Source organism: Patiria miniata, unplaced genomic scaffold (assembly GCF_015706575.1).
Source record: "Patiria miniata isolate m_02_andy unplaced genomic scaffold, ASM1570657v1 HiC_scaffold_29, whole genome shotgun sequence".
NCBI lineage: Eukaryota > Metazoa > Echinodermata > Asteroidea > Valvatida > Asterinidae > Patiria > Patiria miniata.
Genome location: NW_024037068.1, coordinates 7,424,282 through 7,439,090, shown reverse-complemented (window position 1 = coordinate 7,439,090; position 14,809 = coordinate 7,424,282). Strand labels below are relative to the sequence as shown.

Sequence of the window (14,809 nt, the reverse complement as noted above, 5' to 3'; positions counted from 1 at the left end):
TTACTACTATAATCGCGCCACCTTTCCCCCTCCCTCCACACCGCCTTTGAAAAAAATCACACACTCACTAAGTGTTTGGCAAACAAGTACGTATTGCTAGAAGGTCTGTCCACTGCAAAATGTCCATTAATTATACATATTGCTGGTGTAAAGAAACATGAACAGTCATGGGCGTGCCCAAGATTTTTTTGTAGGGGGGGGGCAAAGCACATTTTCCCCCCAAAAATCCCTCAATTTTCCAGCATTTCCCAATTGATCATTTTTTTCGAGGGTGGGCAGGGACATTTGCCCCCGCCCCACCCATTAAACTAACAACAATATGATCTCGCGCCTCTTTTTATTTTTATTTTTTTCTTTTGCTCGGGGGGAGGGGGCAACCACCTTGAATATGTATTTAAAGTTAAAGGTATTTTTCTTTTAAATTAGAAACACGAAAATAAATAGCGATAAGTGGATTCCAGGGGTAGTGTGGCAATTATAGTCAAGCGTTATTTATTTGCCAATCTCTATACGTACCGCGGCCTATTAAACATATGTAAATGACTGCCACACCCATTACCACCATTACCGTCAATTAAGCCACGTAGGACCATTTAATGACAGAAAGCTTTCTCGAGTCAATTACCCTCTGAAATAATTCTGCCTGAAATGTCGTTGCTCAGAATAAAGCAAATATTGAAGGATTTTTTTTTTTTAAGTGCCGGCGTTTCGCACAACATAATGTAGTTAGGAGATTTGTGCACATTTCTCTGTTTTCTCCAAATGTAAAGTAGCCATTGAGGTAAAACTGGAACAGGTTATAATTGCTGTTGTACGTGCACCCTATAAATCAACTTGAATCAATAGTTGTGTTCTTCCAAACGATACCATTTTAGGGAGAATAATATAGGTTTTCCCGGCCAATTGCCTGAAATGTTCATTCACTTCGGAAAGTCATTCGTTTTCGTCTGAGTTTGAATGCAAATCTTTGATCCGATTTAAATTCAATGAATGTACAATCGTTTTCATTGTACGTGCAATTGGTTTTCAGAAACAGACGGCCAATTACGTTGCCTTTCATTCACGCAAGCAAACCTGTTTTTTAAATTGATTTCAGTTACAGCTAATTTGTTTGACGATTAATGAAAATTAAATTTAAAGCGAAATTTAAACTTAAAGCGAAATAGAATGGGGAATGTTTGAAATCGCCCTCTAAAAGCGAAAAAGAAGTCCTGTGAACGAATCTTAATGGACACGCACGAAAGATGCAGCTGCTCAATCACTTAATTGATTGAACTGAAATGGAATCGAATGCTCTGGTATCGAGAAGGAAACAGTGCTTAGAGCGATTCTCAAATTTAGACGAAAATGAATGACTGATTTTCAGAAGTGAATGAACATTTTCGGAAATTGGCTGGGAAAACCTAAATTACAGGGTATTTTGTACCAGACCCATCTTCACTGTGAGTTATGTTTTGCTCAATAAAATCAACAAGTCAGTTTCCGGGTACCGGTGATGTTTTAATGTATCCAGCGCCCCTTAAGGAGATCCTAATTACAATCTCCGTGGAGACATTTTGTTAATGCATTCCCGGTGGCGGCTGTGGCAGCTTTGAATTATTGCCGGATGTGTAATTACGCCGTAGCCGTCAGTCTGCAGAGTGACGTGATGGCGAGCGGGCTGGTAACACTGTGGTGGCTTCTCTCATTTCTTGTGCTGACTACGGGTAAAATGATTGTAACTTGCAGTAGAATTTGTTTGATGGTCATTCTTTGTTTCACGAACACTATAAGGAGTTACTCACCTAAAGACATGCACACCACTGGGGTCTACGTAGAAAATCGGTCTGTCAACTATTTTGCAGCCGTTGATCTTTGTTAATCCATTGCTGGTTTTTTTGTTTGGTAAAGTTGAAAACGGTTTGAAACGTTTTGATGCGTTTGTAACGCTTTATAAAGAACCCTTGTTCGGCGCCGACTGAATAGACTAGCGTCAAGATATGTGACTGTTTTCTCTGTCTCTTCGTGAAATCATGTTAGCTGAACTCTGGTTAGGTTTTGTTTCATAAGGTTTGGTTTAGTTTTGTTGTTCGTTTGATATGTTTTAGTGCTACTTCCATAATAGATAAACTTTGAACAATACGTTGTGATACAATTGGTTCATTAACCGGTTTAAAGGCATATATTATAGAATCATTCGCACCTCGTGTATTTTGTTCGTTTCCAATAGTAACACCACCCTAAATCCAAAAAAAGATAGTTAAAACCCAACCTGATAAAGTTCCAGCTCAGTGGATTGTTCACTTTTCTAGAAAAAGTGAGGAACCATGTTCAACCTTTTGATCACGAAACACGATCTCGTTCATATTACTACTGGTCACCCCAACGACCAGTCAAGTGTCTGCTCGTTGGAATTCACATGCATTTCTTGATTTCTTCTAAATCACAGCAAACCATGACAGAATAATTTCATGGGGTGTTTAGCACAAGTAAGATCTTTACTCCAAGTAAACTTGTTGATAATAGTTTGGCAGGTTACCTTCGGGAAAATGCAAATGATCCTCTGTGCTTCCAAAGATGTATATACATGCCATTTTCATTTTGTTTTCTTTTTCTGGCTTTGTAACATACGTTCGATATAAGAGACATCAAACAAAAAAACAAATCAGAGTCAAACTATATAGGTTTTCCCGGCCAATTTCCTCAAATGTTCATTCACTTCTGAAAATCGTTCATTCATTTTCGTCTGAATTTGAATGCATGTCTTTAATCCCATTTCAATTCAACGAAAGTTCAATCGTTTCCATTGTCCGTGTGTTTTAAGAAACAGACAGCCATGCAATTATGTTACCTGTGCATTGCTTTACGCAAGCATACCTTTTCGCGCAGAGTTCTGGCAAACATTTTCGTGAATGTGCAATCACAAGTACGTTTTTTTCGTATTCGAAATTGTAGATTGCCTCGGATAACATTAAAGTTAAAGTAAAATAGAATGACCAATGTTTGAAATAGTCCTATAAAAGCGAAAAAGAAGTCTTGGAAACAAATCTGAATGAGTATTAACGAGATGTGCTGCTCAATCGCTTAATTTATCAAACTGAAATGGAATTGAATGCTCTGGTACCAAAAATGAATTGCGTGTTCAGAGCGATTCTCAAATTCAGGCGAAAATGATTGACCGATTTTCGGAAGTGAATAAACATTTTAGGAAATTGGCCGGGAAAAACTACATATCAAAGTCAAACAATATATAAAACAAGTGTAACCATATTTAGAAGAAAAATCGTTGAATTGAATAGGATTTGTTGAAAAGAACCTCTTTAATTTACGATTGGTTGTTGTTCTTTAATTCCTGCAGCACGGTCCTCCATTGCCCACAATGCATCTGCCTCATACCTGACCGAAACGCGTCTTCGTCAGCTGATCGTGAGAGGCAACGGTATCTATGACATGCTAGGACGGCCTGCCACTGCGCCCAACCACTCCGTTGTTGTTGATCTTGCGCTCAACATGTACGGCCTGATATCGATGGTATGTGCATCTGAAACTAGCTAGCGTAAAATATTGTCTACTTGTTTTCTCTCCCTAGAGTGCAAAAGGCATTATCTTTTTGCTGGTGCAATTATTTTTGAAGCAACCGAAGTGCGCAAAATCTAAATACGTGTGCATAACAACTAACCAATTAAGTTTAATTAGCACTGTAAAGGTTCTATATTTCGAAAAAAAAAAAACATTCTGGGATTTCAATTTCAATTTAAAAGTTGCCACGTTGCTTGTTTTAATTTGCGCCGGAAATAAGCGTCCGGGACACGTTCTTATTCAGCCGATTGCACCTGTTCAATGTCGCGCACTGAACTGACGAATATAGCAACCGCGCGCGTGTGCGTCGTGTCATCACGTGCTCGCACCCATTTACAGACTTACCCAATTACAAACCAGCTACTGACGAGAATTTCCAAAATCCGGCACTGGACGCATCTTTGGAAATGCACTTCTTGTGTTGTTTTCTTCGAAATAACAGCATGCCTGAGAAAATAATTTCACAGGGGTTTTAATACCACTATATCTTTAAACCAAGTGAGCTTTTCAACAATAATTTCATCAGTTACTGTTTGGATGTCTGCAAATGATTCAGCCTACTCTACCTGTAATTTCTCTTTCATCGATACAGGACGAGAAAGCACAGGTTATGACGGCCGCGTCATGGTTGAAATTGGTAAGTTGCACCATTGTATCATGCTGAATATACGGGGTAGTCTTACGTCGTCATACGCCCTGGCAAATCGAGTCCGACTCTTCATCATTAATTGAAATTCAACGTCAGCGAATCAGAGCCTCTGCGTTGCCTTCGTGACGCCTCCTACACACTGAATATTCAGGTTGTCATTTTTTTTAAGGTCAATTGTGTTAGCCAATAGAAAAGCGCTTTTAAAGACGGATCAGCTGTCAATTGTTATTTGGTGCATAGGACGTCGATTGTTTTTGGTCAGATTTTGTAAAGAGCGATCTGATTGGTCACAAATAGCGTCGGTCCATATTTGGAAGTAATCATGAATAATTCATATCACGAGGTTATAATAGGAAATACTGTGGACTGGGTTTGACAGGTTACTGTCCGTTGACTAATCCTGGTTAGCAAAGATGAAATTAACGGTTTAACATCTATTCAAGACACATCAGGCAGTGACGTATCCAGATCTTCATGTCGAAAGGAAGGGGGGAATGGAGTCTTAACTTTATCGACGTCTACACCGTTTTTAAACCAACGAAACAATAGTGATTAAATAAAGAAAACAAAATGCCGCTGGGCCAGGATAAGTTGACCCCCACCCCGCTGGATACGCCACTGACATTAGGGTTTAGGCAAAATAACCATAGCAAAGTGTGTGTCTACATTGTAAAAGTCTAAATCATTCACACGATGACATCACTAATGGTGTACCCTTCTGCTGATAAAGCTTAGTGTTATTAACTTGAGTTAATTGGTTTCGTTTAAGACATGGCACGACTATCGAGCTCGCTGGGATCCAATGGATTATGACAACATCACTCATCTGTCACTGGGCCAAAGTGAAATATGGACGCCCAAGATTCTTCTGACTAACGAGTGAGTTCAAACCAACCCGGCGAAAAAATAATTCCACTTTTTATAAGTATTCTTTTACGTAACTTTGCGTGTATCAAATCCCTCTAATTGAAAGGGTAAATCAAGGGGAACAACTAAACTAGATTTATTTCAAGTTTGACAATGGCTGTATTGGCACTTTGTTGTATTTTTATGTCATGGTAAAAATGGATGGTACATATATGTGTGTAGTAGAAAGTTTAAGAGTGAACAAGGCCAGTAGTTCTGTAGATATACTTTAAAATGGACCTTTAATGTGACGTCACAATGAAATTTCTGGTCTGGTGACGTTATCAACCTTTCTCCTCTCAACCTGTTTTTAGCATGAAGCCGGGCTGATTATATACATCAAATATACAGAAATTGTAGCAAACTTCGACACACATCAACTGATCTTTCATGTTAAAAACTAACCTGCCCCATATAAGGTGCTTTATCATTTGTTGGCATCAATGGTAATTGTTTTGTAAAGTACAACCTGGCTGGAGACTAACTTTCAAATGATAAGACACATCCGGTTGTGTGTTCCAAATGTCATTTTTTTCACGACCGAAGTCTACTTAGAGCAAAATTAGTATATTTCAATAATTATCTTCAACATCGCACGAAGTCAGATCCCAAAGATTTTTTTTTTTGCATGACCACTGATATCAATTTTCCTTTTAATAAGGGCAGACCAGACGCGAAATAATATAAGCGTCACATCGGACAAGCGTCACACTCAGTCTAACAGTGACCATTGGACATGGTAAAAAGAGTAAAATTGTGGCTATCCACGTTCAACTGGATACAGCAGGTGTTGTAATAAGTGCACAAGAGTGAATATTGCTTGACATATTTTCCTTTTATCATTACAAAACAGACCCACAGATTTACTTTCCAATATCATCATAATTGCGTCTGCCACTAAAACAGGGAGTAAAGAGTTCACAGGTCACCTCACAATTATTGTTTGTGGGGTCTGAATTCATAACCTGACTGTCAACTAATTTGTGCAGTACTATTTTTTGGCACTTTGCTTGCCCACGGTCACGAAAAAAATGGCGTTTTGACGAATAATATGTCCCCACATCTAAAAATCTGTTCATGTCACAAAGAGTGGGTTTTAGACTTGGGTCATGAAAGTAATTACAATTGTGTACATCTGATTAATATCCATACGTAGGCTATGGTTTTACAAAGGTCATGACCTCTCGTAAAGGTCACCAACGGTTGAATATGAAAAGACCTACATATAAAAGTCTCTTTATAGCATGAACACCGTTCATTTAGACATGAATCGTGAAAAAAGATGGTGTTTAAAGAATATATCTTACAGGTAGCTATAAACAAGTTTACAAAGGTCATTGACCTCTTAAAGGTCACTAGAGGTCAGATATGAATTGTTCCCACATTATCTTTATTGTATGAAGACCCTATCGCATAAACTTCGGTCATATGAAAGTGACGTTTTGAAGAATGGAAGTTATGAATAGAGTATGTAAAGTTCGTTGACGTCTAAAGGTCAACAGAGGTCGAATATCAAATGCCTCTATATCTGAAAGTTGTTGTCATGGCATGAAGATCCAACATACGAAGTTTCATGCTTTTGTCCCAATCTGCACAATCCTTTAGCATATTGGGGCTATGCCGCACCACTAATTACTCGCCAATGATCTTGCGGATTGTTCACAGGGCAAGTGACAGGATTCATAACCCCGTTCCGGAGAGCGTCTTTTTAGCCCTGTTGAAGTGGGATGGAACGGTCGAACTACAAGGTATGCATAAACTTTCAAGCATCGGACTGAGTATAGGCCTACAGGCTTGCGACCATATGGACTTTGTCAAGAAGTCACAAAAAGGTCTTTTCCCGCTATTGTCTTCCCCTACAAGTCTTGAAATCAAGGCTCGATAATCCGAAGGTTCATTTATCCGAAGTTTCCGTAGTCCGAATTTAGAATGAGGTTAATTAGTCGTATAGTTCATTAGAAGGTTCAATAGTCCAAAAAGAAAACAAGGTTCAATGGAGTACCAAGTGAATACGTCTCGCGCACAAAAACCTAATCGCCTTTTCGAACCTAATCGTCTTTTCGGAGTATCGAATCTTGAGATTAATTAACCAAATTCTAGTTTTGGACTATCGAATCTTCGGAATAATGAACCTTCGGATTATCGAACCTAATTCGGACTATCAAACCTTCGGACTATCAAACCTTCGGACTAACGACCTACGGACTAACTTTCCTCTGGACTACGGACTTACGACCCTTGGGACTATCAAACGAACCTTTGGAATATCGAGCCTTTGGACTAACGACCTTCAGACTACCGACCATTTGGCCTAATGAACCGTTGGACAAACCTGTCATTAAAATCGGGCTATCATTGAAATAAACACATGTGCACCGTACAAAGCCGATTTCACTATTTGCCTTTCGGCCCATTAATGCGCATGCGTGCATGGATTTGAAATTGTAAGGAATATCGTCTCTCTAGTACTACTTATTGTCGGTTACGATATGCCGACATGCACGATTTAACCGACGAAAACGAAGCGAGGTCCGCCCGATCCGCTCCATTCACATGTACCCTCTCACCAGCAAAGAAAACAGAGTTGGGGGTAACCGACCGACGCCATCTTGCCTGAATGCAAGTTTGCCGCGACGCGCGGCCGTACCATGAACCACTGCGGGTACATAGTACAAATCCTATGGTGTACATGCGTCACACACAAGGAACGGTGCGCGTCAAATGTCCCGCCCATGGGACGTCGTTGCTAGGTAAAAGGGCGCCCTCTTTCGTTTGCACATGAAGCCCATAGTCCCAAGGTCCTTTAGTCCGAGGGTTCGATAGTGCACATGCATAAATTTTCCCTAAGAGGGGTTCGTTGGTGCGAACGTGAAATAGGGTTCGTTAATCCGATCATTTGATGCAATTGTCCAAAGTTTCATGAGTCCGAAGGTCCGACAATCCAATGGTTCGTTTATCCCAAGGTCCGATAGCCCGAAGTGCCTGACTTACGAAACGTGTAGTCCATTTGGACTATCGAACCTTGTCATCTTTTTGGACTATCAAACCTTATTGTCGATTTGGACTATCGCACCCTATTGTTTTATCGGACAACTGAATCTTCGGATTGATTACCGTTATTACATTTTCGGACTAATGAACCCTTCGAACTATTGAATTACCTTCGGACTAGCGAACCTTCTGACAAATGACCCTTCAGACTAAAGAACCTTTGGACCATCGAATTTTCGGACGATCGGGCTGTCACCAACGAAACAACCCCTCAACCCTTTAACGGACGCCTTTATCGGTTCTTGCAGGTCCAGTCATCCACAAGACGCATTGCGCGATGCAACTGTCGGAGTTTCCCTTCGATCGGCAGACCTGCGGGCTGATTTTTGCGTCCCAGAACATGCCGAGGGACATGATGACTCTTCGTCCCGGCGCCAGCCAAATGAATAATCTGGAGATAACCAGTCAGTGGCGACCCCTCGGACTGGTCGGCAATGTGGTTGAATACGTCTTTGATTCACAAACCTACCACGCATTACTTGTGGAATTCACCGCCGAGCGGCTGCCGCACTACAACCTGATGAATGTGGCCTTGCCGTCTGGTGCCATGGCGTTCATCTCGCTCTGGGTGTTCTGGCTACCCCCAGAGAGTGGAGAAAAAGTGAGTAGTCTAAACACAACATCCTAATAATCGTCATCGTTTTCACAGAGGGACAGGCATGTAAAAACTGACAATTTGTTTCCGTTTTGACGAGCTTCCGTAAAGAAAAACATTTCTAAATTACATCATTGCATTACGATCATTGCATTTTGCGTTTTCACGAAGAGACGCGAACATGTCCAGATGCGGTTATCTTGTCTAATTAATCAGCAAACTGTGCATATGAAATAGACCGTGGCTTTGGCCACGTCTATTACATGGACAAGCCTGACCCCTAAACACGAACAAAATGTATGGCACGGAAAGTCATAAAAGGAGGTCAACAGAGATTTCCGTTTCATCTTTCAATGCGTTCGATTACTTCCCCCGCGCTTACTTAAGTATCCCATAAGGCCATGCAACGTCCGGCGGGCGCCTCATCAGGCCGTGTCCGAAACGGCTTCCACGGAGCATAGAGCTACAAACCCGATGTAGCTCTATGCACGGAGCTAGCTACGGCTACGAATTTTTGTCAGTGCGTCCCCGCGTATTTTCACTGGGCCTGGACGTGCTCTGATCTAGACAGTTAATTGATTCGGATGCAGCCTGGGAAAAATGTTGCAACCTGACGCCACTTCCGCGATCGTGTACAAAGTCTATGGAGAGTCAAGAATTTTTTTCCTAACAAAATTGAAAATATTTCTCAGTCCCAGATTCATGTCCTATCGTCATTTTTGCAATGAATGACCTTTATTAAGATGATATATGAAGAAAAAAAGTGACGTCAGGTTGCAACATTCCCACCCCCGGAAAAGCAAAAAAGGAAGGAAAAAAAGAGAGAAGAAAAAAGAAAAGAGGCGAGAAGTCTTATTGGTGTAAATTTAAGAGGGGGATGTCCCTACCCCCCTCGAAATCTGATAAATCTAGAATATGTTGAGAAAAACAGTATTTGTTTTGGGAATACATGTTTCCCCCCTCTAGAAGAAAATCCTGGCGACACCCATGTTTCCAGCTCTTGCACGAAACTTTACCCGAAACCGTTCGTTTATTTAGCTCCACTGCGCATGTATGTCATTACGCGAGGAGCCAGGCGCAAGTAAGCTTGGGGGGGGGGGGGGTAATCGAACGCACTGTTTGTTACATTCTCAACTGCGCGCGCGTAAACGTATATGCGTGCCACCTTCCCTATGAAGTGCGTAAATGAAGGGGGAAATGAATTTTCAATTTCAAGAACGGACGGGCATCTTCACTAATAAATTTTGGTTCACTAACCATTGTGTGATTCTAATTACTGGGTTCACGTAAACGTGTATACCTTTCAAAGAATCATGTGAAGGTTTCCTGACTGTTGTTTCCATGTGGTACTTTGTGCAGTTTTCAAACACGAGAAACTTCTGTTGCCATTATCGGGAACACTAACCCTTTGTTTCCTTCAAAATCCACATGCCCGTCCCTTCGCTATTAATCTCATGCAACTCTTGATCTCCTGCTTCCTAGTTGATCTGTCCTGAGCGAGACGCTTAGCTTGTACAGACCTCATATTCCAGTACATTATTCGATGTTGTCAAACCATTGTTTCTTTTTGGCGACCCCTCCTTCATTAGTCTAAGTCTCACCTGTTATTCTCGAAGCCAAATCCCGGAGAACGTTTCACATCTCCTGACTTGCACATTTAAGCAAGCCGCGCGCCACCAAAATTGAGTCGATTTTACTAAATCGGGACGTCATTTCATTCCTAAATCAAGACTAAATGGTTTGATTTGTCAATTTGAATGCAGTGCTTTTTAATACAACAACGGGCCCCATATTGGGTAACATGATACAAAGCGCGTGACACGTTTTGTTTTAAATCCATTGTCTATAACGCGCAACGGGTGAACAACCGAAGACTCGATATAGAAAGCGCGCCCTGATTGGTCAAAGTCTAGGAGGTCAAGAGACGGTGTCTGCCTAATTAATAAACAGATCTGTTCACGCGAAATAGCTGATGATATAACACAAATAGGTGTGCTTCCTTTTCATCGCCTCTCCTTGAAGCTGCCCCTCCACTCCTAGTTCCTGCAGGATACTTCTTGTTTGTCTTTTTCTGCTTCCATTCGATGCCAAGCATTCACATCCAAATTTCAGCATTTTTTCTGATTGCCGAATTTAAAATGAAAACTGATTATTGCATTTTAATTCTCCCATGCAAATGTAACCCCATCGTACAAAATAGCTGACAGCAATTTATATTTCTCATAATACCGTCTGATTGTTTTTATTGTTCAGGTGTCTATGGCCGTGTCCATGTTGCTTGGCCAGGCCGTCTTCTGGCTGGTCGTGATCGAGTCTCTGCCGATCACGGGAGGCCAAGGCACGCCGATCCTACTGAGCAGCATCGAAAGTAACTTCCTCGTGGGCGGCCTGGCAATCCTGCTCAGCGTGGTCACGGTCAGAGTGCACCACCGGCCCGGGCCACTTCGTGGGTGCCTGCTCCGGACGGTGTTCCTCCGCGTTCTGCCGGTGGTTGTCTGCGTTACGCGGGCAGGTACCGGGAGAGAGGTCGACGTGAGCGACTCGCCAACTCCGACAGACGCCAAGTATACTCACGCGGTGGACGACGACGCGGTGGAGACGCTGGCCCTACCAGACGGTAAAGCTCAGGGCGTTCCGACAAGCACGGGAGATAGATTTTCAGTCAAGGTTGCCGAATTGGAATCCCGCGAAGATCCCCATAGTTGCTTCAAAGCCATCAAAGACGAAAATGTAAGTTTTATACGATCCATAAAACAAACTAGATGTGGCCTTTCGTTTGCCACTACACTGGCATACATGCATTAACCTTCGGGGTTGGGAAAATTGTCAGCCTTACTCAATGTCCCTACTTTGTTATGAAGCAAGCTGTGTAAACTCCTTCATGGTGTGCCGGCTGCAGTTGGGAATTGGAATCGTATATTGCGATTGAGCTATGAGACTGGGGTCTTGTCACGATGACTGATAGCCAGCCAAATGATTTCAATCCCCAACCGCACCTCTTTGTTCGCAACAGAAACGATTGTACACCGCATACATACAGCACTGAAATTCATTGAGGCAAGGAATTTGGTCACTAGTAAACAAAAATGTTGTGATCAATTGACCATTGTGCAGTGAGGCGTGAGGGAAATTGAATAACACTCATAGGGGTTGAGGCCAAGGTTTAGGAGTATCTGCATAATTAAAGATTATCAAATTTTACTTCGTGGTTTTGCTACTGATTTTTTTTTTTTAGACGGACCTTTGGGGGAGGACATACTGTAGTGCCGGTTATATAATGCATTATACCATTTTTTTCGACAGGATTCAGAAGACATGAAGCTGGTTGCAGCAGTGCTGGATCGATTCTTCTTCGTGATTGCGGCGGTTTTGTTCATTAACGGCAATCTTCCGCTGATTGTAAAATGGATGTCCATGTAAAAGCAAAATGGCTGTGACCTATATAGGAAGTTGCATCATAGTCTGAGATGATATCCCATGTTATGGGATATCCATGATTGAAAAGCATTCAATTCAATTCAATTTAATTCAATTCAAATGTATTAGCACCTGAAGCTGAATTACAAGTGTTTATATTGGTAATCATAGGTCAGTTTCGTATAAAACGTAAAGTTACACATTTTTTTGGTAAAATAAAAATATTTTCTGAAACCATTCCAAATTCTTTTTAAACTTTAAAACGTGTTGGTCTCGGGGCCAGCTAAAAGGCATGCTAAGAATCCATTTTTGTAGGAGTCTGGGTACCAGACGCATCCCATTTCCGTTTTTTTAGAGGTGAAGTAAAAACATATATATAGTATTACACATAAATAATGCACAAAATATCAGGCTCTCTCCTCCATGAGTTATGTTAGACATAATGTCAAGGATCTACATGGTGTTGGTAATACTTTTTTGTAAAAAGAAAACAAAAAACACCTATGTGAATCAAATATTTGAACACTGGTGGTGGTCACGGCGGTCCGTGGGGAGTTTTAGAGTTTTTAGTTCATTAGAGACACACTCTTGGAAAAAATGGTGCGGTTAACATTGTTAACTTATTTCTTATGATGGGACTGCGGTTTGGCCGAAGTCAATTGAGCGTGATCGGCTGACTGATAAGGTTTACGTACAAAACCCTGAGCCAACGAGGTTTTTGTATAGAAAGCTGCCGGACCACATTTTGCGAGATTGTGTCCGTAATGTTCAATATAGAACATTGTGGACTGAAATGGGAGAGGATTTGATCTCGTATAGAGTAAGAATTGGTGGCTTTAATCTGATGATTCAACACTCGAGGAAACCCAACATGAAGTCTGCTGCGGACAATACAAGACTCGCATACACATTTCGCGGGCTACTGCCACTCCTTAGTCTGGTGCTGTTTCTTTGTTCGGCCAACTACACTGGCAATGCACAGTACGAGTCAAGTACCCAACATGAACAAAGATGGTTTCCCCCACGGACCGCCGGACTGCCCAATGTCGACCGCCAGGTTTTGCAAACTGTAAGTGAAAGCTCAGCTACGAATGACCATAATCCCATAATGTCACGGCCCAAGATTAATTTGGTGCAAGAAACGACACCGCCGGAAACGTTTGATGAACTTCACGTTAGCAAAAACTTCGTCGGCAACAAAGCAGCGCATTGTTATTATGGAATAACCTGGTGTTTTCCATCCTGTGATAGCAGGGTTCAAAAGAATCACCTGCAAATCCAGTGTGTACTCTGTGATGGAGTATTTCATATGAAATGTGCAGGCATGGCTCTTCGTACGTACAAACTCTACAAAACTTAACACACAGTCGCCATTTACCTACGCTACATGTGCTCTGCCTCGACTGAATGACGCCTTTTTTTGATATGTTTAACGTTAACATTAATTCCACGAGGCAGTCTCAAAACTCGTACATACCAGACGTACCTTTGCAACCTGATGGTGACAACCCTACTGGTTGTGTCTTCAGTGCTCTGCCAACAAAGAATATCCGAATTGCAAGCTGGAATCTCAACAGAATATCTAACAAATAAATAATGAAAGGTTTGCGGAAACACCATGTGCGAATAATTTCTCAACTAAGAGAATGTTTCTGAAAAGAACCAGAGGTATAAACTCGACGTTCCGGTCAGTATGCTCTGACCGTCTTCAGGAGAGTGCCTAAACTCTAAGAAATTGAAAACTTAAGTAGCAAAAGGCGAAATCAATGAAGTGTGAAGTTGCATCCTGTGAGGATGCCAAGTAGACGGGATCCTAGAGCAAGCTTGGTGCCCACTGAAGTGGAACAGTAGGGTTGCAGTGTCAGTACTGACACTGGGACCTGGTTCAAATCCTATCTAGATGATCGAATTCAGTGTGTATCATATGAAGGCAATTTGTCAACACCACAGCCTATTACACTAGGAGTGCCACAAGGATCGATCCTAGGCCCATTGATGTTTATTTTATATATGAATGACATCATCTTAGAAATCCAAGGTACTGAAATGGAAATGTATGCTGATGACTCGACTCTATATACAAGTGATGAGGACGTAAAAGTTATCAATCTTGGCTTGTCAAATCAAATGGATCCTATTTCTGAATGGATAAATGATAATCGGATGGTTCTTAACATAAACAAAACTGAACGCATGTTGATTGGGTCTCGTACAAAGATTTCCTGTGCAATTGATCGGTTTTCAGTTAGAGGGCCCAATCACGACATAACTCATGTGAAGTCGCACATGCTATTTGGTGTTCATTTTGATAATTGTCTTTCCTGGGAACTCATGTTGAATACGTGTGTTCTAAACTTAGAGGCCGTCTTCATATATTAAACAAAATCAAATACCTTCTTCCCTTGAAAGCCAGAAAAGATTATTATTCAGGGGTAGTGCAACCACTCATTGATTATGGATGTATTGTCTGGGGCAACTGTAGGAAAGAGTTATTACTTAAAATCCATGTAATAATGAAGCGATTTGCCAGAAGTATACTTGATGTTAGAGATGTTAAGAAAAGTTGTACAGTCCACCTTTTCGAAGAACTTGGATGGTTACCAATTGATATGCGAATTAACTATTTTGAAACA

General features: G+C 41.4%; 1 protein-coding gene across 1 annotated transcript; it reads left to right on the top strand.

Moving 5' to 3' along the window:
- Positions 1–1,606: 1,606 nt before the first annotated feature.
- LOC119735135 (neuronal acetylcholine receptor subunit alpha-6-like) lies at positions 1,607–12,787 on the top strand. Its single transcript, XM_038208834.1, has 8 exons — positions 1,607–1,706; positions 3,338–3,510; positions 4,151–4,195; positions 4,977–5,086; positions 6,779–6,861; positions 8,413–8,765; positions 11,013–11,489; positions 12,063–12,787. The coding sequence occupies exons 1-8, from the start codon at positions 1,607–1,609 to the stop codon at positions 12,177–12,179; spliced, it is 1,458 nt and encodes a 485-aa protein (XP_038064762.1). The 3' UTR covers positions 12,180–12,787.
- Positions 12,788–14,809: the final 2,022 nt, after the last annotated feature.

Bases quoted from the DNA above. Each gene is read 5' to 3' on its own strand.
- LOC119735135 (XM_038208834.1), top strand. From the start codon at position 1,607: ATGTGTAATTACGCCGTAGCCGTCAGTCTGCAGAGTGACGTGATGGCG. The intron at 4,196-4,976 runs GTAAGTTGCACC...GTTTCGTTTAAG, and splicing joins CCGCGTCATGGTTGAAATTG to ACATGGCACGACTATCGAGC. The intron at 8,766-11,012 runs GTGAGTAGTCTA...TTTATTGTTCAG, and splicing joins CCCCAGAGAGTGGAGAAAAA to GTGTCTATGGCCGTGTCCAT.